General features: G+C 48.7%; 1 protein-coding gene across 1 annotated transcript in view; it reads left to right on the top strand.

Moving 5' to 3' along the window:
- LOC309556619 (SCO-spondin-like) overlaps window positions 1-22,795 on the top strand; it is a 204,513-nt gene that overhangs the window by 83,661 nt on the left and 98,057 nt on the right. Inside the window, exons 50-60 of the mRNA XM_082259053.1 lie at window positions 9,057-9,273; window positions 9,488-9,629; window positions 12,651-12,833; window positions 13,805-13,877; window positions 15,927-16,954; window positions 17,160-17,318; window positions 18,765-18,935; window positions 19,059-19,223; window positions 20,356-20,535; window positions 20,658-20,780; window positions 22,607-22,739. Of these exons, the coding sequence (XP_082115179.1) occupies window positions 9,057-9,273; window positions 9,488-9,629; window positions 12,651-12,833; window positions 13,805-13,877; window positions 15,927-16,954; window positions 17,160-17,318; window positions 18,765-18,935; window positions 19,059-19,223; window positions 20,356-20,535; window positions 20,658-20,780; window positions 22,607-22,739 (2,574 nt within the window). The remainder of the gene's footprint in view (window positions 1-9,056; window positions 9,274-9,487; window positions 9,630-12,650; window positions 12,834-13,804; window positions 13,878-15,926; window positions 16,955-17,159; window positions 17,319-18,764; window positions 18,936-19,058; window positions 19,224-20,355; window positions 20,536-20,657; window positions 20,781-22,606; window positions 22,740-22,795) is intronic.

Consider the following 22,795-nt stretch of genomic DNA (forward strand, 5'->3'; position numbering starts at 1 on the left):
GAGGTGGAGCTGAGAACTCAGGGTGAAGCTGGAAAGTGAAAGAGGAGTTGATGGAGGACCTGGGACCTGAGGGAGGAGCTGAGAACTAAGGGAGAAGGTGGGAACTGGGGGAGCAGTACTAAATGAGGGGGGAACTTAGGAAGGAGTTGAGACCAAAGGATGAAGCTGGGACCTGAGGTTAGAGCTGGGAACCAAGGGAAGAGCTAGAAACTGAGGGAGGAGCTGAAAACTGAGGGAGGAGCTGAAAACTGAGGGAGGAGCTGAAAATTGATGGAGGAGCTGAGAACTGATGGAAGAGATAGGAACTGAAGGAGGAGCTGAGAACTGATGGAGGAGCTGAGAACTGATGGAGGAGCTGGGAACTGATGGAGAAGATAGGAACTGAAGGAGGAGCTGAGAACTGATGGAGGAGCTGAGAACTGAGGGAGGAGCTGAGAACTGATGGAGGAGATAGGAACTGAAGGAGGAGCTGAGAACTGAGGGAGGAGCTGAGAACTGAGGGAGGAGCTATGTAATAAGGGAGGAGCTCAGAACTCAGGGGAGGAGCTGGGACCTGAGGTTAGAGCTGGAAACTGAAAGAACGTCTAGGTCCTGAAGGTGGAGCTGAAAAATGAGGTAGTAACTGGGAAGTGATGGAGGAGATAGAAACTCATCGAGGAGCTGAGACCTTATGGAGAAGCAGAGACCTGGAGGTGGAGCTGAGGGAAACTGAAAGAGGAGCTAGGAGTAGAGGAAGGACCTGGGACCTGAGGGAGGAGCTGCGAACTAAAGGAGGAAGTGGGAACTGGGGAGCAGTACTAAATGAGGGGGGAACTAAGGGAGGAGCTGAGACCTTAGGGTGAAGCTGGGACCTGAGATTAGAGCTGGGAACTGAGGGAAGTGCTAGAAACTGAGGGAGAGCTGAGAACTAATGGAGGTGCTGGGAACTTATAGAGGAGATAGAAACTTATAAAGGAGCTGAGACCTTACAGGGAAGCTGGGACCTGAAGGTGAAGCTGGGACCTGAAGGTGAAGCTGGGACCTGAAGTTGAAGCTGGGACCTGAAGGTGAAGCTGGGACCTGAAGGTGAAATTGGGACCTGAGGGAGAAGCTGAGAACTGAGAGAGAAGCTGAGAACTGAGGGATGAGCTGGAAAGCAGCAGAGAAGGAGAGAGGAGCTCAGGAGGAGCTGAGACCTGAGAAAGAGGCTAAGAGTTGAGGGGGGAAAAGGAAACCAATGGAGAAGCTGGAAACTAGGGGAGCTGCTGGGAATGAGGGGGGAGCAAAGAATGACCTGGGACCTCATGAAGAGCTGAGAACTGAGAGAGGAGCGGAGACTTGAGGAAGGATCTGGGAACTAAAAAAAGAGCTAAGAGCTGGCGGAGGACCTGGCACCTGAGGAGGGACCTGGGTCCTGGGGAAGCAGCAAGGAATAAGGAGGAGCGGAGAAGTGGGGAGTAGTGGGAAGTGAGGGAGGAGCCAGGAACTGGGAGAGCAGCTGTGAAATGAGGGAGGAGCTATGAACTGAAAGAGGAGCTAAGAGCTGAGGGAGGAGCTGGGGACTGTGGAAGCTGCAGGGATTGCTAGAGGAGCTGAGGACTCACGGGGGAGTTGGGAACTAAAAGAAGAACTGGGGAGGAGCTGGGAACTAGGGGAGTGGCTGGGAATGAGAGAGGAGCTGGGAACTGATGGAAGATTTGGGAACACAAAGAGGAACTGGTGGAGAAGCTGGGAACTGGTGGAGCGGCTGGGAATGAGGGAGGAGCAGAGAAAATGAGGGAGTAACTGGGACCTCAAGAGAACTGAGGGAAGATTTGGGAACTGGGAAAGCAGCGGGGAATTGGGGGGGGGGGAGCTGGGAACTTAAAAAGGGGCTGTTGTGGAATTTTTCCTCAGGTACAAAATACCTGTTACCTGTTAGTCAGTGATACCAAATCAGACAATATATAGCTATATATATAATGAGATCAGACAAGACTCAAGATGGCTGAATCATAGTGACCTGATTTATTACAACATTGCTGGAGTTTAAATATACTCAGAAATGGGTTTGTCATTACAATCTGACGTACAGAAATGGGTTGTTATTAACATCTTTTGTCCAATCAAAGTTAACAACTAATTATAGTAAGCATTATGTCAATCTAGATCGTGATTCTCTGTCATAAAGGGAAATTTCTTGGTGACACACAATAAAAGTTCCAAAGGGGCTTTTTAGAAGATATTATTGGCTTTGTGGTCAGCTGTCCAGACAGAGTTGATATTCTGAGAGATAGGGAATTTCCACTGTTTCGATCATCTGATATATTCTTAGCCTTTGCAAGCTCAGTGACACATGTAAAGAAATCAAAGTAAAATGAGATTAACTCGAAAGACATTTTGTTTAAGATAACCATTCTAAATGCCAGTCAATGCATCCTGTAAAGGCCAATAAGGTAAACATTGAATGCGAGATAGGTATGCCACGACATCTCCCCCCTCTTGAGAATTTATTGATCAGGCTAACTAACTACCTATTCCGCTTATCAGATCCCTCCAAGGGAGCAGCCCCTTACGCTTGGAACACTGGCCCAGAGGGCAAACCTCAGTGGGGGGTGTCCGAGTCTTGGTAAGGTTCTGAGGCGGAGATTACTTCATACATGGGGGGTTTGAGGTGACAGATTTCTCATTACAGCATACTCAGCATCATCAATCACTTCTTATTTCCGTATAGAGTTGAAATAGGTTGTCTCCTTGGCCTTGGTAACCTTATCAACCAAACACATAATTATTTTAATTCAACAGATAACTAGAGATCATAATTATCATAAACATCAATATAAATACACCACTTTCATTATTTTAGGAGATAAAGCAAAACCTCCAAAAGACTGTGTTCATTAGGATGGGCGGACACCATTGGAAATAAAGAGGTTGTAGTACCTGTTACTGTGACACACTGAGGAAGTAATCTATGGGCCTTATTGCCACAGACACAATAGATTCCCAACCCTGAATGTGACCACCCTGGGGTGAAAATGGGTATTAATAACTTTTCTGCATAATACCCCAGTTTCTGTCTGAAAAACAGAAACCTGAGGGCTTCTCCTAGGTGAGAAATGTCCATATTGTCATTCAATATGGCTCATATTTTGTTTAACAGTTTCATTTCTGTAATGCATGCAAGTTTCATGTCATGGGCTGTTCACAGTCAGCTGTAGGCAGGATATGTTTATCAGTGCTTGTGAACAGTCCACCCTCCCTACATCAGTTTTATTTCCATAGAACTCTATACACACTGTAGGATTCTTGAAACCTGCGACTTTTGGGGGAATTAACATGTCCTTTTGTGCACTGGTAATGTTTCTATAGGATTTTGAAAACTCTGTCTGATTTAGATCCTCTAATGCAAGTGGGTTTACTAGCACAGGTATAGTCTGGGACTCTGGGGGTAATTGTGGACATATCTAACACCCTGAGTACCCTGACTTCCTGGCTACCTGGTATTTAAACTTAACAGTACATTGGGCCTTAGGTTGTCTGTCTCTTTTATACCCAACATTCCCATACATATTAAAAATTAAAAGAAAATCATTGTACCACCTTTTTTCAATGACTGGCGTGAATCCATGTATCCCTTCTACCTTGAGGGATGTTGGTGTAACCAATTGCACTCTTAGTAGCCTTACTTTATGACTTAGTATCCTCATTTGGATCTGGTAGGAATGAAAACACACTATTATGCATTTTTGTCAATTGCTTTTAAAGCGCTGCAACACATCTAGTGAGATCTGAGTGTGCAGCTTGCAATTGCTGTGATAAATAGAGACCTGCTTCAGGTACCCACACCTCTCTTGGGAGTGTTCCTGACAAAGGAAAAAAACGTAAAACAATCTACCTGTTTCTGCTATTATTTTACTCAACTTGTTTTTTTTTTTTTTTTTTTCATACAACCTTTTGTACCTTTCCGCTACTCTGTGAGTGATATGGAGTGTAAAAGGCTTTCTCAATATTTAGTGCGGATAGGATCTCTTGTAGAACCCTTCCTTTAAAGTGAGTACCCCTGTCACTTTCCATAGGTTTTGGGATTCTATACCTGCACATTACCTGGGGCAAAGGCCTTTTTCCTGTGGTTTGTACTTTACCCCTAGAGACTGGCCAGGCCTTAGGCCATCCTGAAAAATGTCTATACAAACTAAAACATGTGCATAGGGACCAGACTGTGGGAACTCCTTGGAAAGGACAGTCTGACTTAGGTGGTGCTTTTATGGGGTGCTTACAGCTCTACCAACATTGTACCTAGCACAGGTAAGACAAGAAGCAGTATATTTTGCAGCTACTCCAGGAAAACCTGGTGCTAACCAGTGTTGTATTACCAAGGTGGTCATTAGAGTCTTTGAGATATGACACGATCCGTGAGCTGCGGCTGCCACCCTCGGGTATAGGGCCTGAGATCAGACAGAAATGCTCCTCCAGCAACCAGTTACATCCCGTGTTGCACCTTTCTTCCGCCACTTCTCACGCTCCTGTGAGGGGGCTTTTTCTGCAATGATATCAAGATTGCCATACTTACAGGAGTTGGTTGCTTTCCCTATGTCAGTACCCGGATAGGGACCTGTTCCAGTGCAGCCTTCTTCGCTGTTCTGTCGGCCCTTGCGTTTCCTGCAGCTTCTTCTGTGTCCTCTCTTGCATGTGCCTTGGGTTTTTTAATAAATGGCCACCTTGGTGAAACACTGGAAGACTAAGAACAGTCTCTATTATATGTGGATGCTTTATTGACTTACCGGCTGAGGTCAAAAAGCTACAAGCTTTCAAAAATATGACCAAAATCATGTCAATGTGAATGTTAACTCTTTAAAATTCACAGGCCTTTGCCAAAACCATCAGCTGCTCGTGCTTAGAACTTTAGATTTAATGCCTCTGCATTCCTTTTGTTTATTTATTGCTGTTACTACTGCATACCCAGTTACAGGCTTACCCTCCTCTGTTCACAAACATGATACATCTACATAAAGGGTCTCATCAGGGCTCCAGAGAGGAGCCTTTTTGGCAGGGCTCAACAATTCAGATTCTGCCATCTTCAGCTCAAGGGGGATATTTAACAAACATTTTTTTCCCCTCCCCCTCTAATGCCTGCTCCTGTACTGGAAGTAAACTGGCTTAAATACATTGCACCTGTTTTATCCAGAAGCTCTTTTGCAGGCTGTGGCCCGCACACAGCTTGAGGATCCTTTTATCACTGGGTCAAGCTGGCAAGAGACATATGCTACATACTGGATTAATGGGCACTTCATCTGAAACTGAACACTGAAATTTTAACTCAACACAAACATTTTTTTTTTTTTTAAATGACTTCCCCTTTTCCTTTGAAGCCAGGCAGGAAACCGCTCTCACCCCTGTTACTGTTATTCAGTAAACCTTTTGGCTGCTTCTGATGGGGACATGCGGACACAGGTTAGCTGTATACCTTATCTACTGTCTATCTGGGGGAGAGGGGTTGGTTGCAATTCTTTGCTCTAATGTCCTGTCTTTACACTATTTGTAGTAGGTCACTTTTTATACACCCATAATGACAGGAAGTAATGTACTTTTATCTTTCAAACAAAAAACCTCTAAAACTTTATCCCGAATTTCAAAAATCTTATCAGAGGTTCCCCTTTGGTTACGGAGGGTGCCCCTGAAATACCACCTAAAATACCATAATTATATAAAAAAGTTATTCTATTTTAAAACTTTTGGCTCAGTGCCAATAGGGTTCAATGGTCATGTTAATTGCGGTAACCCTTTAATGTCTAAACAAAGATTCCTGGTTTAAAGGGCAACATATTATTTTTCATCTTAGTTTAATTTAATACAAAATAACCCCAAAAATATCATATGCCGTTCATTTATCATATAAAGAAACAATCTTTTTTTTTCCTCTTTCTCCGAGCTCACGGAGAAGGAACCTCTTCGGCTACTTCCTCTTTTTATATTAAAGACACAGCTTCATACAATCTGTCTCAAAATAAACAGGCTTTTGAATTAAAGGGCAACGATCATCCTTACATTCTTCTTATGAATACAAGATTTGCTGTGTTTTCTCATGAAACAATTCAACACACACCAACTCATTTATAATATATCAATACTCATTCAACTTCATACTCTCCTGCTTCCATATTTCTGCAACTGATTTTAGGTTTGTTCTTGCCAAATCTGTTTCATACACTTTACAAAAATCTGCCATATCCTATCTTATCTTATCCTACAACTAGGATTATTAGCTGTCCAACTACAGAACACTTTAATTGGCTGTGTAGCCCAAAGACTATGCTCCCAGAGCATTTAATCTTCGAATGCAAACTCCCTGGTCTGCCCCATTTATCTGGTAACCCTGTTACCCATACACTCTAAGGCCGTGGTCCTAATGACCTTTCCCATCGACCCCTGGTCGGTATCTACGGAAACCCAGTTTCCCATTTCACTGTTATCCAAGAAATAGAATAACTACCTATAACTCCCAAGTACCCTGACCTGGACTTCGGCCCTTGCTCAGCCGATACACAATGTCAGGTTAACCCCCAAGTACCCTGACCTGGACTTCGGCCCTTGCCAGCCGATACACAATGTCAGGTTAACTCCCAAGTACCCTGACCTGGACTTCGGCCCTTGCCAGCCGATACACAATGTCAGGTTAACCCCCAAGTACCCTGACCTGGACTTCGGCCCTTGCCAGCCGATACACAATGTCAGGTTAACTCCCAAGTACCCTGACCTGGACTTCGGCCCTTGCTCAGCCGATACACAATGTCAGGTTAACCCCCAAGTACCCTGACCTGGACTTCGGCCCTTGCCAGCCGATACACAATGTCAGGTTAACTTCTAACTCCCAAGTTCCCTGACCTGGACTTCGGCCTCAAACAGCCGATACACAATGTCAGGATAACTCCCAAGTTCCCTGACCTGGACTTCGGCCCTTGCACAGCCGATACACAATGTCAGGATAACTTCTAACTTAAAATCAGCCTATTACCATATGCATATGTTTACATATATACTATAACATAGAGATAGAAACCTTTACATGTATATGAAATGTCAGGCTAAAACAGTCATATACATTCAATGCTTGCTACGTCTCAAATGGACACTCCGAAATGAGACCGCTTTACCAGAACACAACTGGGGGTCACGTTCCTGCGTGTCCAAGACACCCACAGTGGTGAGGGTTGACCCAACCTCACCTTTAGCAACAAACAACAAATGTTATTAGCAATATATACACCGACTAAGGGTTTAGGTTCTTTAAGAGGGTATTACGTCAAAAATAAAACAGAGTTACCTGGACGTCATTGGATGGACTGAAAAACATCGTAAGCAGACAATGGGCTTACCTGGCCAGATATTTTCAGTGTATCCAATGCAGTCCAGATGTCTCACTCCGTCCGCAGATGACGTCACCTCTCCTGGGCTCAAGCTCGCCAAATTGTTGTGGAATTTTTCCTCAGGTACAAAATACCTGTTACCTGTTAGTCAGTGATACCAAATCAGACAATATATAGCTATATATATAATGAGATCAGACAAGACTCAAGATGGCTGAATCATAGTGACCTGATTTATTACAACATTGCTGGAGTTTAAATATACTCAGAAATGGGTTTGTCATTACAATCTGCAGTACAAGAAATGGGTTGTTATTAACATCTTTTGTCCAATCAAAGTTAACAACTAATTATAGTAAGTATTATGTCAATCTAGATCGTGATTCTCTGTCATAAAGGGAAATTTCTTGGTGACACACAATAAAAGTTCCAAAGGGGCTTTTTAGAAGATATTATTGGCTTTGTGGTCAGCTGTCCAGACAGAGTTGATATTCTGAGAGATAGGGAATTTCCACTGTTTCGGTCATCTGATATATTCTTAGCCTTTGCAAGCTCAGTGACACATGTAAAGAAATCAAAGTAAAATGAGATTAACTCGAAAGACATTTTGTTTAAGATAACCATTCTAAATGCCAGTCAATGCATCCTGTAAAGGCCAATAAGGTAAACATTGAATGCGAGATAGGTATGCCACGACAGGGCTAAGAGCTGAGGGTGGACCTGGGCCCTGAGGGAGGAGCTGGGAACTGGGGAAGCAGCAAGGAATGGGGGAGGAGCTGTGATCTGAGGTAGTGGCTGGGAACTGAAAGAGGAGCTGATGGCGGAGCTAGCAAAAAGAAGCCAAGAACTGAGGGAGGAGCTGAGACCTGAGAGAGGATCTGGGAAAGCACCGGGGAATGAGGGAGGAGCTGGGAACTGGGGAAGCAGCAAGGAATGGGGGAGGAGCTGAGATCTAAGGTAGTAACTGGGAACTGAAAGAGGAGCTGATGGCGGAGCTAGCAAAAAGAAGCTAAGAACTGAGGGAGGAACTGAGACCTGAGGGAGGAGCTGAGACCTGAGAGAGGATCTGGGAAAGCAGCGGGGAATGAGGGAGGAGCTGAGAACTGAGGGAGGAGCTGAGACCTGAGAGAGGATCTGGGAAAGCATCGGGGAATGAGGGAGGAGCTGGGAACTGAGGGAGGAGCTGAGACCTGAGAGAGGATCTGGGAAAGCATCGGGGAATGAGGGAGGATCTGGGAACTGGGGAAGCAGCAAGGAATGGGGGAGGAGCTGAGATCTAAGGTAGTAACTGGGAACTGAAAGAGGAGCTGATGGCGGAGCTTGCAAAAAGATGCTAAGAACTGAGGGAGGAGCTGAGACCTGAGGGAGGAGCTGAGACCTGAGAGAGGATCTGGGAAAGCAGCGAGGAATGAGGGAGGAGCTGAGAACTGAGGGAGGAGCTGAGACCTGATTGAGGATCTGGGAAAGCATCGGGAAATGAGGGAGGAGCTGGAAACTGAGGGAGGAGCTGAGACCTGAGGGAGGAGCTGGGAACTGGGAAAGCAGCAAGGAATAAGGGAGCAGTGAAGTGTAAGAGCTGAAAACTGGGGGAGGAGCTGTAAAATGAGGGAGGAGCTGTTTATGTTAGGAACACAGCTATTATGTATTGTGGAATGTTCAGTGCAAGGCCTGGAATATAGACGGGGGTGTCTATAGGTGACGCAGTAAATAAAGACTCTTATCTCCCTCCAGACTGAACATTGTTCCCGGCTGGAGTCCTCTAAAGTCGGATAAACAGCCGTACTTCCAGATAGACTTCTTACAGCCCACCTTCATCTCCGCCATCATCACCCAGGGAGGGCGGCAGTCCGGAGGTTACGTCACCAAGTACCATCTCATGTACAGCAACGATGGACACGTCTACCAGAACTTCACCACTCAGGAGAAGACCTCCCTGCAGGAACCCCAGGTGAGAACACTGACATTATTTAGGAGCAATCATATCATATTATTATCATTGGTAATAATTATAAGAGGAGAATAGTAATAATGGGATCACTTCTTTGATTTGGGGGGATTTATAATCCCTCTACTCCTCACCATGTCCAGCCTGATAGCTTTCCAATGCATCCATTGGTTTTCACCATGATACCATCTCTATCTGGCTTCTCTCTATGGTTTAGATATTTGAAGCCAATTCAGACAGTAACAGTCCCGTGAGGCGGGAGCTGGGCCGCACCTTACTGACCCGATTCCTCCGCATTTATCCTGTGGATTATCACAAGGCCATCTACCTGCGCAGTGAGGTCATCGGATGCCCCTACGGTGAGATTTTACCCAGATTTCAGATAGAAAGAGCTAGATGTGTGTGGAGTATGCTGGGAGGGATAGGGTGAAATGGTTGGTAAGGACTCAGAGCCTGCTTGGAGGGGTAAGGAGGATGTCAGTGCGGAGCATGTTGGGAGGGATATGGGAATGGTGGTGTGAAGCATTTTGGGAGGGATACGGGAATGGTGGTGTGAAGCATGCTGGGGGGGGTATGGGAATAGTGGTGTGAAGCATGCTGGGAGGGATACGGGAATGGTGGTGTGAAGCATTTTGAGAGGGATACGGGAATGGTGGTGTGAAGCATGCTGGGAGGGATATGGGAATAGTGGTGTGAAGCATGCTGGGGGGGATATGGGAATAGTGGTGTGAAGCATGATGGGGGGGGATATGGGAATGGTGGTGTGAAGCATGCTGGGAGGGATATGGGAATGGTGGTGTGAAGCATGCTGGGAGGGATATGGGAATGGTGGTGTGAAGCATGCTGGGAAGGATACGGGAATGGTGGTGTGAAGCATGCTGGGGGGGATATGGGAATGGTGGTGTGAAGCATGCTGGGAGGGATATGGGAATGGTGGTGTGAAGCATGCTGGGGGGGATATGGGAATGGTGGTGTGAAGCATGAGGGGAGGGATATGGGAATGGTGGTGTGAAGCATGCTGGGAGGGATATGGGAATGGTGGTGTGAAGCATGCTGGGAGGGATATGGGAATGGTGGTGTGAAGCATGCTGGGGGGGATATGGCAATGGAGGTGTGAAGCATGCTGGGAGGGATACGGGAATGGTGGTGTGAAGCATGCTGGGGGGGGATATGGGAATAGTGGTGTGAAGCATGCTGGGAGGGATACGGGAATAGTGGTGTGAAGCATGCTGGGAGGGATATGGGAATAGTGGTGTGAAGCATGCTGGGGGGGATATGGGAATAGTGGTGTGAAGCATGCTGGGAGGGATATGGGAATGGTGGTGTGAAGCATGCTGGGGGGATACGGGAATGGTGGTGTGAAGCATGCTGGGAAGGATATGGGAATAGTGGTGTGAAGCATGCTGGGGGGGATATGGGAATAGTGGTGTGAAGCATGCTGGGAGGGATACGGGAATGGTGGTGTGAAGCATGATGGGAGGGATACGGGAATGGTGGTGTGAAGCATGATGGGGGGGATATGGGAATGGTGGTGTGAAGCATGATGGGAGGGATACGGGAATGGTGGTGTGAAGCATGCTGGGGGGGATACGGGAATGGTGGTGTGAAGCATGCTGGGGGGGATATGGGAATGGTGGTGGGAAGCATGCTGGGGGGGATATGGGAATGGTGGTGTGAAGCATGTTGGGAGGGATATGGGAATGGTGGTGTGAAGCATGCTGGGGGGGATATGGGAATGGTGGTGGGAAGCATGCTGGGAGGGATATGGGAATGGTGGTGTGAAGCATGCTGGGAGGGATATGGGAATGGTGGTGTGAAGCATGATGGGAGGGATACGGGAATGGTGGTGTGAAGCATGCTGGGGGGGATACGGGAATGGTGGTGTGAAGCATGCTGGGGGGGATATGGGAATGGTGGTGGGAAGCATGCTGGGGGGGATATGGGAATAGTGGTGTGAAGCATGCTGGGGGGGATACGGGAATGGTGGTGTGAAGCATGCTGGAGGGGATATGGGAATGGTGGTGGGAAGCATGCTGGGGGGGTATGGGAATGGTGGTGTGAAGCATGCTGGGGGGGATATGGGAATGGTGGTGGGAAGCATGCTGGGGGGGGTATGGGAATGGTGGTGTGAAGCATGCTGGGGGGGATATGGGAATGGTGGTGTGAAGCATGCTGGGGGGATATGGGAATGGTGGTGTGAAGCATGCTGGGGGGGATATGGGAATGGTGGTGTTAAGCATGCTGGGGGGGATATGGGAATGGTGGTGGGAAGCATGCTGGGGGGGATATGGTAATGGTGGTGTGAAGCATGCTGGGGGGGATATGGGAATGGTGGTGTGAAGCATGCTGGGGGGGATACGGGAATGGTGGTGTGAAGCATGTTGGGAAGGATACGGGAATGGTGGTGTGAAGCATGCTGGGAGGGATACGGGAATGGTGGTGTGAAGCATGCTGGGGGGGATACGGGAATGGTGGTGTGAAGCATGCTGGGGGGGATACGGGAATGGTGGTGTGAAGCATGCTGGGGGGGATATGGGAATGGTGGTGGGAAGCATGCTGGGGGGGATACGGGAATGGTGGTGTGAAGCATGCTGGGGGGGATATGGGAATGGTGGTGGGAAGCATGCTGGGGGGGGGTATGGGAATGGTGGTGTGAAGCATGCTGGGGGGGATACGGGAATGGTGGTGTGAAGCATGCTGGGGGGGATATGGGAATGGTGGTGTGAAGCATGCTGGGGGGGATATGGGAATGGTGGTGTGAAGCATGCTGGGAGGGATACGGGAATGGTGGTGTGAAGCATGTTGGGAAGGATACGGGAATGGTGGTGTGAAGCATGCTGGGGGGGATATGGGAATGGTGGTGTGAAGCATGCTGGGGGGGGTATGGGAATGGTGGTGGGAAGCATGCTGGGAGGGATACGGGAATGGTGGTGTGAAGCATGCTGGGGGGGATATGGGAATGGTGGTGTGAAGCATGCTGGGGGGGATATGGGAATAGTGGTGTGAAGCATGCTGGGAGGGATACGGGAATGGTGGTGTGAAGCATGCTGGGGGGGATATGGGAATGGTGGTGTGAAGCATGCTGGGGGGGATATGGGAATAGTGGTGTGAAGCATGCTGGGAGGGATACGGGAATGGTGGTGTGAAACATGTTGGGAAGGATACGGGAATGGTGGTGTGAAGCATGCTGGGAGGGATACGGGAATGGTGGTGTGAAGCATGCTGGGAGTGATATGGGAATGGTGGTGGGAAGCATGCTGGGGGGGATACTGGAATGGTGGTGTGAAGCATGCTGGGAGGGATATGGGAATGGTGGTGTGAAGCATGTTGGGAGGGATATGGCTCGGAGTTTTAGGAATTTCTATTCTCTTTCCTTGTAGTGGAGCACACAGGGGCAGTTGTCACTCAGCGTCCAGCTTACGTCACCATTCCTGGGGAGGTGAGGCCGTCTAACTGTCAGATGGGAGAGTTTGAGTGCCGCAGCGGTGAGTGTGTGAACGCCTCCAAATCTTTATGTGACGGGAGACCTGACTGCCGTGATTTCTCAGACGAGGATGGATGTGGTAAGAAATGGTGGAAGAGACTCTCCTGACTGATTTATATGATGGTAACTGGTCTCAAGAGTTGGATCTTCAATACGTGGCTCTGACCTTAACCCTTACCCTGACCCAGACCCTAATCCGAACCCAGACCCTAATCCGAACCCTGACCCTTATTCTAACCCTGACCCAGACCCTAATCCGAACCCTGACCCTTACCCTGACCCAGACCCTAATCCGATCCCTCACTCTTATTCTAACCCTGTTCTAAACATGACTCTAACCCCTACCCTGACCCAGATCCTAATCCGAACCCTGTCCCTTACCCTAACCCTGACCCTAACCCTTACCCTGACCCAGACCCTAATCCGATCCCTCACTCTTATTCTAACCCTGTTCTAAACATGACTCTAACCCCTACCCTGACCCAGATCCTAATCCGAACCCTGTCCCTTACCCTAACCCTGACCCTAACCCTTACCCTGACCCAGACCCTAATCCGAACCCTGACCCTTACCCTAACCCTGTTGCGAAACGACAGGTCCCACAAGGCTTTGCAAGCCTGTTACAGTTACAAGCATGACTCCCAAAGGCAGAGGCATGATGGGACTTGTAGTTCCCCAACAGCTGGAGGGCCACAGGTTAGGCACTCATGCACCCTTACCCTAACCAAACACTGAGCTACGAATGAAGCTTTGTGTGTATAGGCACGGCCGGGACAGGTGGTGGGCAGGAGGGTCGGCTGCCCTGGGCACAGCAGTTTACTATTTTTGACGGGGGTGTCACTGAGCTCATTCTGATACAAGACATTTTTACTGCTGGGAGCAGCATCCTCTAAGCTCACAAATAATGAAGGGGGAGGGTTGGGCTTCTTTGTCCTGGGCGCTGGATGACCTTGTCCCAGTACCGAATATAGGAAATCTGGAATTATTAGGAATAGTCCTATACATTTCTGTGTACAGTACTGAGCAGATTGGTTTCCAATTCTCCTCTAGGCACCTTGGTCTCTCCAGGACTGGTCATTCCCCCAGCAGGTGAGTCTTCCACAGTTTTTAGATTCTTCTTCTGGTATTATAAAGCAGAAACTTGAGAAGGTGCCTGGCACCAAACACCTCACCAGTGATGAGGACCAGATATGGGTTTTTTATTATACATGACATCATGTCATGTTCTGCAAACTAGATGTGACACCAGATATGATTCTACAGACTAGATTGACACAAGAAATGGGTCTGCAGATTAGATGTGACACCAGATATGGGTCTGCAGATTAGATGTGACACCAGATATGGGTCTGCAGATTAGATGTGACACAATGTGAAGGAACAGGACACCGCCGACTGGGTATCTCCGCCAGTAACCTGCTTCCTAAGCTCTGGAACATGGGATCCGTGATTCTGGCTATAGTTACCCCAATAACTCGACAGTACAAGTTTTGGAGTGAAACCAGAATGAACCAACTTTCAGACTTTTATATACACCAGAGGCGTAACTAGAACCTTCAGGGCCCTGATGCAAGAAACCATGAAGGGCCCCCCAGACCCCTGGCCGGGGCCCTTACCTTCAAGCCCAGGGCTCTTCCCACTAATCCTGGGGCTCTTTACACTTGTTGCATGGCCTTTTATTACGGTCCCGCAGCAGGATTCTTTCACAAGTTCTGCAGTGGGCCCCCTTCCTGCAATCTTGTGGGCCCCCTTCCTGCAATCTTGGGGCCTCCCCACAGTGGTGCAATGCCAGGGTCCGGTTGCAAGTGTGACCTTTGCGATCCTGGAAGTTCACCCACTGGTTTGCTACCGGGCCCCCTGGAGCATGGGGCCCGGTAGCGATTGCAACCCCTGCAACCCCTGTAGTTACGCCCCTGATATACACTTTGAGAATACAACATGATTTAATTACACAGATCCACCCACCACATCACACAATGGTTTCTATACGATCCCCAATACACATTACTCTGTGTAATTAAATCCCCTAGCAGACAGACAGGTGGGCTCATTAGCACACTTAACAATAGGTGAATGGAAAAGCTGTCTCAGACCCTATTTTAGACAAAAGCACTTCAATGATTAGCAGACATGGTGTCTCTCATAGTTCCTGGACGCCCAAATTAGGAGCTGCACTTCCTGTGCCTGACAGTGTAAAGAAATAAGATAGATCTCCATATTTCCTGAGAGGTATTGTTAATGCATATTATTGTCCCATTTGAAGTAGTCCAACCATATTCTCAGTGTTCACCACCCTCTTGGTCACCCTGCATCCATAATAGACGCAGGGTGACTTAAACACCCTGCGTCCCCCCAACCTCTCTAAAGGAATTTGGAGTCCACAACCCCCATGCCCAAAGAGACTCCTGTCACACACCAGTTATGGCTCTGCAGACTAGATGTGACACCAGATATGGGTCTAGAGATTAGATGTGACACCAGATATGGCTCTGCAGATTAGACATGACACCGAATATGGCTCTGCAGATTAAAAGTGACCCCAGATATGGCTATGCATATAAAATGTGACACCAGATATTGCTCTGCAGATTAGATATGACATCAGATATGGCTCTGCAGATTAGATATGACATCAGATATGGCTCTGCAGATTAGACGTGAAACCAGATATGGCTCTGCATATAAAATGTGACACCAGATATTGCTCTGCAGATTAGACATGACACCAGATATTGCTCTGCAGATTAGACATGACACCAAATATGGCTCTGCAGATTAGACGTGAAACCAGATATGGCATGGCATATTAGATGTGACACCAGATATGGCTCTGCAGACTAGATGTGACACCAGATATGGCATGGCATATTAGATGTGACACCAGATATGGTTCTGCAGATTAGATGTGACACCAGATGGTCCTCTGGGAATTACACATGGCACCAAATATGGCTCTGCTTATCAGACATGACATTGGCTTAGCCTTTATGTAGCTGCAGGTATGGCGGTGTGTGTGGACACTCATATAAGGACCTGCAGTTTGTCTTCATTCAGAATTCTGTATTTACTCCTGTGTTGGTGTCAGAGCAGATATGGCGTGACTAATATCTCTGAATATTGGTGTTAGATATATAGTAGGCTCTCAGCATTGTGCTCTTTTAATAAAGAATAGTCCGAATATTTCAGTTTCTGCTCTTTCATGTCACCTAGATGTAACCTTTCCACCTGGACACGGTACAGCACCGGGCAGCACTCTCCATCCAGGCTCCTATCTTCCGGGACATGTTGGAGAACCGGGAATATATCAACCATCCCAACCCACAGGTAGCCCGGGAATACAGCGTGAGACACCTGGACAGGGAGCTGGACCAAGACTGGAGACTACCGGTCAGCCTGGCATTCAGGAGAAGCCATTTGTCAGTGGAAAGCCTGGCATCAGAATCCCAGAGAGACCTGAACATAGAGTGGAATCTACAACCCTGGAGTCTGGAGAAGTCTCTTCTGGTTCTCCTGGTCTGCTGATGACAACTGCTCCACCTAAAATGACCAATGGCAGCATTCCACCCATGGCTGCTATCAGTCATCCAGGAGAAGGCATTTCTGGAAGTCCTGGAGTTCGTCCCGGCTCCTATCAGACCGGCGTTCCTGGGCTTGCTGGTAAGCACAAGTGGAGTACAGATGTAGATGGCACCTCAGGACACACAAGTTTGCCTGCATTGAGTGTAGGTCAAGAAGTGCCAGGAATGGGAACAAGAGATGGTGGGAATGTAACTCCTGCTTGGGTAGGGACTGGCCACCCTGGTCTATCTGTTCAACCCTCAATTTTTCCAGGACAAGCGCAAAGTAAGCCTGGAGTCCCACCATACAAAGAAGAACCGGTAACTGAAGAGGCTCCAATGTCCAACCCAGCCAGAGCATCTCGACCACCTGTGGAAGAAGTGTCCTCCACATCTCAGTATAACGAGACAAGTGACCTGTACCATGAAACCAGAATCTCCACCCCGACACCAAGAAATTCCTCTCTGGAGGGTGAACTCCCAGGTCCGGAGATCTTTGTTGTTCCAGAAGGACATCATTCCAGCTTGAAGCCTGGCTCAGGGTCTGTCGTTATTTGGAAGGAGCCTGTTGAGGTTCCTCCAGAAGAGGGGGACGTTAGACCAGGGGGCCGCGAGGGATTTCATGCCTCTCATACGTATGAAGGTTTGTAATGTGCCTAAGGGGACCTCTAGTGCTGCTGCCCTTTGGTTTATACAGTATGTTATACAAGTGCTATTGCTGAATGTCTAGAAAACAGTTGATAAAAGGGAACATAACCTATTAGTACAGTGATCGGCAAACCTGGAAAATTCTGGTCCTTGTAAATGAATAATCTGTTAAAATGTGAGATGGAATTTTTATATTACAGGAACGGCCAGCACATTCAGGATGGATCTGACCACTGAGCTTCCCAGAAGTACCTGCAGCATCGGTCAGTTTGTCTGCTCTGCATTTGGCTGTGTGGACGCGGTTAATGTTTGCAATGGACAAGAAGACTGCATTGATGGTTCCGACGAGCAGCTCTGCGGTGAGTCTCTTCATGCCTCTCGGGTTTTTATGGTCTAATTGGTATCAGTGGCTATTAGAACTCTCTATCGCACATGTGTCAATCGCAAGGCCTGTGGGCCTTTTCCAGCCCTCCAGGCCATTTCATGTGGCCCTCGCACCGCTCCTGCACCTGCGGATCCGCCCTCATCTCGGCCTCCACCTTGTCTCAGCAGTCAGCAGCAAAGAGGAGGACAGAACTTCTCCTACTGATCCTTTCCCTTCCTGTGCAGCACCCGCTCTTCTCTGCCCCCACCTTGTCTCAGCAGTCAGCAGCAGAGAGGACAGAACTTCTCCTACTGATCCTTTCCCTTCCTGTGTAGCACCCACTCTTCTCCACCCCACCTTGTCTCAGCAGTCAGCAGCCGAGAGGACAGAACTTCTCCTACTGATCCTTTCCCTTTCTGTGCAGCACCTGCTCTTCTCCGCCCCCACCCTGTCTCAGCAGTCAGCAGCAGAGAGGACAGAACTTCTCCTACTGATCCTTTCCCTTCCTGTGCAGCACCCGCTCTTCTCCGCTCCCACCTTGTCTCAGCAGTCAGCAGCCGAGAGGACAGAACTTCTCCTACTGATCCTTTCCCTTCCTGTGCAGCACCCGCTCTTCTCCGCCCCCACCTTGTCTCAGCAGTCAGCAGAGAGGACAAAACTTCTCCTACTGATCCTTTCCCTTCTTGTGCAGCACCCGCTCTTCTCCACCCCCACCTTGTCTCAGCAGTCAGCAGAGAGGACAGAACTTCTCCTACTGATCCTTTCCCTTCTTGTGCAGCACCCGCTCTTCTCCACCCCCACCTTGTCTCAGCAGTCAGCAGAGAGGACAGAACTTCTACTGATCCTTTCCCTTCCTGTGCAGCACCCGCTCTTCTCCGCCCCCACGTTGTTTCAGCAGTCAGCAGCAGAGAGGACGAAACTTCTCCTACTGATCCTTTCCCTTCCTGTGCAGCACCCGCTCTTCTCCACCCCCACCTTTTCTCAGCAGTCAGCAGCAAGGAGGACAGAACTCCTACAGATCCTGTGCCTCCCTGTGCAGCTGCAGAACCCCCTTATCTCCACCCCCACCTTATCTCAGCAGTTGAAAGCAGAGAGGAGGACAGAACTTCTCCTACTGAGCCTGTGCCTCCCTGTGCAGCCACAGCACCCCCTTATCTCCGCCTCCCCTGGTCAGCATTTAGCAGACCTCCTCTGGTCCTCCTCTAGACCCTGCACTTTCTGATTCACAGTTCCTCCCCCCGCTTCTTCCTGGCAGCAGCACAAGGTAAGGGGGTTGCATTGTGATGTAGGGAGAGTGAGGGACTCTTGACTTCTGATGTAAGAGGGGGTGGGGTGCTCTTGGCATAGAGTCTTACAGATACAACTCCTTCACTGCAGCCATAATGTTGATTTGTTCTGTAATTAAATTGAGTTTTACGCCCCCGCTCTATTATCTCTCCAGGCACCTCCCCTGCGGTTGTAGTGACCACTCCCACCTGGCTTCCACCCACTCCGGGCCCCAGCATGTGTTCACACAAACAGTTTACTTGTCTCTCGGGAGAATGCGTGTCCTCGGAGAGACACTGCGACCTCCACCGGGACTGTTCAGATGGTTCTGATGAGGAGAATTGTGGTAGGTTCTCTTTGTTGGGTCTCCTGTCCTCCCGTCACTCTGGAAGGACCATAAACAGAACCTTTATTGTGACTCACATTTGAGCTAAGCTTCTTGTTAATATTGAGTTTTCCCATCCCGCAGTGGATTGCGTCCTCTCAGTCTGGACATCCTGGAGTGACTGCAGCCGCTCCTGCGGATTGGGAGTCAAATTCCGACGTCGTGATGTAATCAGAGACCGACTGCCTGGGGGTCATTGTGCCGGAGCTCAGTTCGACAGTCAGAGCTGCTTTGTACAAGCATGTCCAGGTAGGTGAGCGAGACATACCTGGGAGATTGTGAGAGGAAGATGAAGAGGAATATTAGATATGACATGGAAGAGGCATGAGGCATCATAATGCAAAAGGAAACCCAGGAGGATCCAATGCCTGGAAACACCTCAAGAACTTCTGATGGGAGCAGTTACATGTGTATGGATGTGCTTCTCCGGTCAGTGTTGGGAGGCTTCACTGGTCAGTGTCTGGAGGATTCTCTAGTCAGTGTCAGGAGGCTCCTCTAGTCAGTGTCAGAGGGAATCTCTGGTCAGTGTCAGAAAGCTTCTCTGGTCAGAGTCAGGAGGCTTCTCTAGTCAATGTCAGGAGGCTCCTCTAGTCAGTGTCTGGAGGCTCCTTTAGTCAGTGTCTGGAGGCTTCTCCGGTCAGAGTCAGGAGGCTTCTCCAGTCAGAGTCAGGAGGCTTCTCCGGTCAGAGTCAGGAGGCTTCTCCGGTCAGTGTCTGGAGGCTCCTCCAGTCAGTGTCTGGAGGCTCCTCTGGTCATTGTCTGGAGGCTCCTCTAGTCAGTGTCTGGAGGCTTCTCTGGTCAGAGTCAGGAGGCTTCTCTGGTCAGAGTCAGGAGGCTTCTCCGGTCAGTGTCTGGAGGCTCCTCCAGTCAGTGTCTGGAGGCTTCTCTGGTCATTGTCTGGAGGCTCCTCTAGTCAGAGTCAGGAGGCTTCTCTGGTCAGAGTCAGGAGGCTTCTCTGGTCAGAGTCAGGAGGCTTCTCCGGTCAGTGTCTGGAGGCTTCTCTGGTCAGAGTCAGGAGGCTTCTCCGGTCAGAGTCATGAGGCTTCTCTGGTCAGAGTCAGGAGGCTTCTCTGGTCAGAGTCAGGAGGCTTCTCCGGTCAGTGTCTGGAGGCTTCTCTGGTCAGAGTCAGGAGGCTTCTCCGGTCAGAGTCATGAGGCTTCTCTGGTCAGAGTCAGGAGGCTTCTCTGGTCAGAGTGAGGAGGCTTCTCCGGTCATTGTCTGGAGGCTCCTCCGGTCAGTGTCAGGAGGCTTTCTTTGGTAAGTGTCAGGAGGCTTCTCTGGTCACTGTAATATTTTGTGGAGGCTTCATCCGATCACTATAATATTTTGTGAATGCCTCATAGCAGAGTCCCTTGGTCATGTGATGTTTGTACCCCGCAGTGAATGGTGCCTGGTCCCCTTGGGGGGAGTGGTCTCCTTGTGACGCTCTGTGTCAAGGTGGAGTCCGTTTTAGAAACAGGAAATGTGAGAATCCGCCATCCAAGAACGGGGGTCTTCCATGCCTTGGAGAATCTGTGCAGACAGAATCCTGTAACCTACAGCCATGCGGAGACTCAGAAGGTAAGTGCCGACTATCGGCTGCCACCTGCGGTGATGAGATGGTTCAGGTACAGAATCTGCTTGTTTGGTCTCTTCATTGTCATTGGATAGACTGAGACGTCTGAACTGCTTTGTATTCACAGACTGCGGCTTGGAGATGATCTATATTCATCCTGAACAGTGCGAATCGCAGCACATGGATCCGTGTCCGCTGACCTGCCGCAGCCTGAACGCTGAGACCATGTGTAATGGCGGCTGTATGGAAGGTGGGGACCTCCCTCCCCGGGTCTGTAATATTGTATGTGGAGGGACTGAGAAAGAGTGATGGTAACCAAACGCCGCACGGTCCAGCAGAGTCCAATCCGTCTTCTCTGAGCTCTGGGCATGACTAAGGCACCCCAGATGTAATCCTCAACCTCCTCATGACCTTCAACCAACCCAACCCCCTTTTACCCCAACTATCTGTATAAAAATACCAAAACACAATTGTTGGAGGAAAATTGTGGCCATTTCTAAAACCAAACAAAATATAACTGTAACGGAACAGGGCACCCCTGACCGGGTACCTCCGTTGACAGATGCTCCTAGTGCTTCCCAAGGGCTCCAAGCTTTCCACCAGACACCATAACCACTTCAGACCCCATGAACCGCCGCAGCTTGGTTAGGGTCTCGCAATCTCCTACCCACCCTGGACCTATGACAAGGCTCCAGGTTCCTGTGGGTGAACCTCTCTTTTCCCCAGAGAGTGCAGCAGAACAAGCTCTTACACAAGCTCTTACAAGAGCTCAGTGATTCTCTAAGGGAGTATGGAAGACCATAGCAATCCCTTGCAGTAGATTCCCCCAATAAGAGACAGGACTCTAGATGAGGGTGAAGGAACTCAGCACAACTTTATTGAACAAGACTTATATACAGAATTTGGGACATCCCGCCCCCAACAACCGCTTTCCTATTGGTCAATTGTAAAGTACCTGTAGTCCTCCTTCAGGTCCTCCTTAGCCATGCAAATGAGGACTTGAAAATGAGTCAGCAGGGATTGGTCAGATAGCTTGACCAGAAGGACTGCCATGTGCAATGAGACAGAAGCCCCCAGGGGGCAACCAATGTACACAATAGCCAGACACAGAACAATGTAAGGTCATTAGCACTTAACAATGAGACAGGGCAATCCACATTCCCTCCCAATACACAACAAAAGGAAAACCTGTCTGACATTGAAAGATATGTAATATACCCAGCATTTAGGAATTACAGATTTCATGGCAAATGGGAATAAATCTTAATATTTCTATATGGAGATATTGCTGGCAAATATGAAGCAATCCAAACAATTACTTATCTGTCTTTAAATTCCAGTGACGGTGAATACTGTCACAATAACAAACATTCCTTAAAACGGGAAACAAAATAATAATACAACAACAAGAAACATGAGGCTGCCGATCTTTGGAGGCACCAAGTATCGTATATCCACTTTGTATCTGCGTAACTATTTACACGGTCCCCAGCCGCACCACACCGCCTCGGGAAAGACCTCAACATTTAGCAGACACCTCATAATTTTAACCTACCAGTTAACCCACCATTAACTGCCATTTCACAGGTGACGCCTTACCTTAGATGGGCCTCTAAACTGATAAACACAGCAGGTTTTCTAAAAGCCTCCAAAGACCCCAACCGCCAAACCATGAAGACAATATATAGATGCAAAATTCCAGGATAGGGCGGGCGGGCGGGTGGGATCGTTCTTCCCCAGCGTGCTTCACAGAATGCTGGGTAGATGTGCTGCCTTCTCCACCACCTCCTTGCAGCCCCTCCTACCTGCCAAAAGAAAGCCCCCTAATTGGGTAGGAGATCCAGTGAACTTCAATTAACCCTGACTCTCCCTGATTACCCTGACTACCTAGTCATGCTAGCCCTGCGCTTTATTTATTTTTTTTGCTTCGGGCTGTACTATAAAAATATATATTGTATATGGGAGACCGAGGCGTTTCCTGCATTTGGATTTGATCAGAGATATATTTGACAAGCCAATCATGTTCATGGTATCTTCTGCCCTCTCAATGGCACCATGTTGTCCTTTGCCTTGCAGGATGCCGATGTCCTCCTGGTCTGTACCTCCAAGATGGCGGCTGCGTGAACATCAGCCGGTGTCGCTGTGATGTAGAGCATGGTGGCACCCAACTTCCGGGGGAGACCTTCAGTCATGACAACTGCAGCGTGTGGTGAGGACCAACGGGGGGTGGGCTTTGTACTCTGATAATGGCTCTGGACTTTCTAC

Source organism: Pelophylax lessonae (genome assembly GCF_965119305.1).
Source record: "Pelophylax lessonae genome assembly, chromosome: 5".
NCBI lineage: Eukaryota > Metazoa > Chordata > Amphibia > Anura > Ranidae > Pelophylax > Pelophylax lessonae.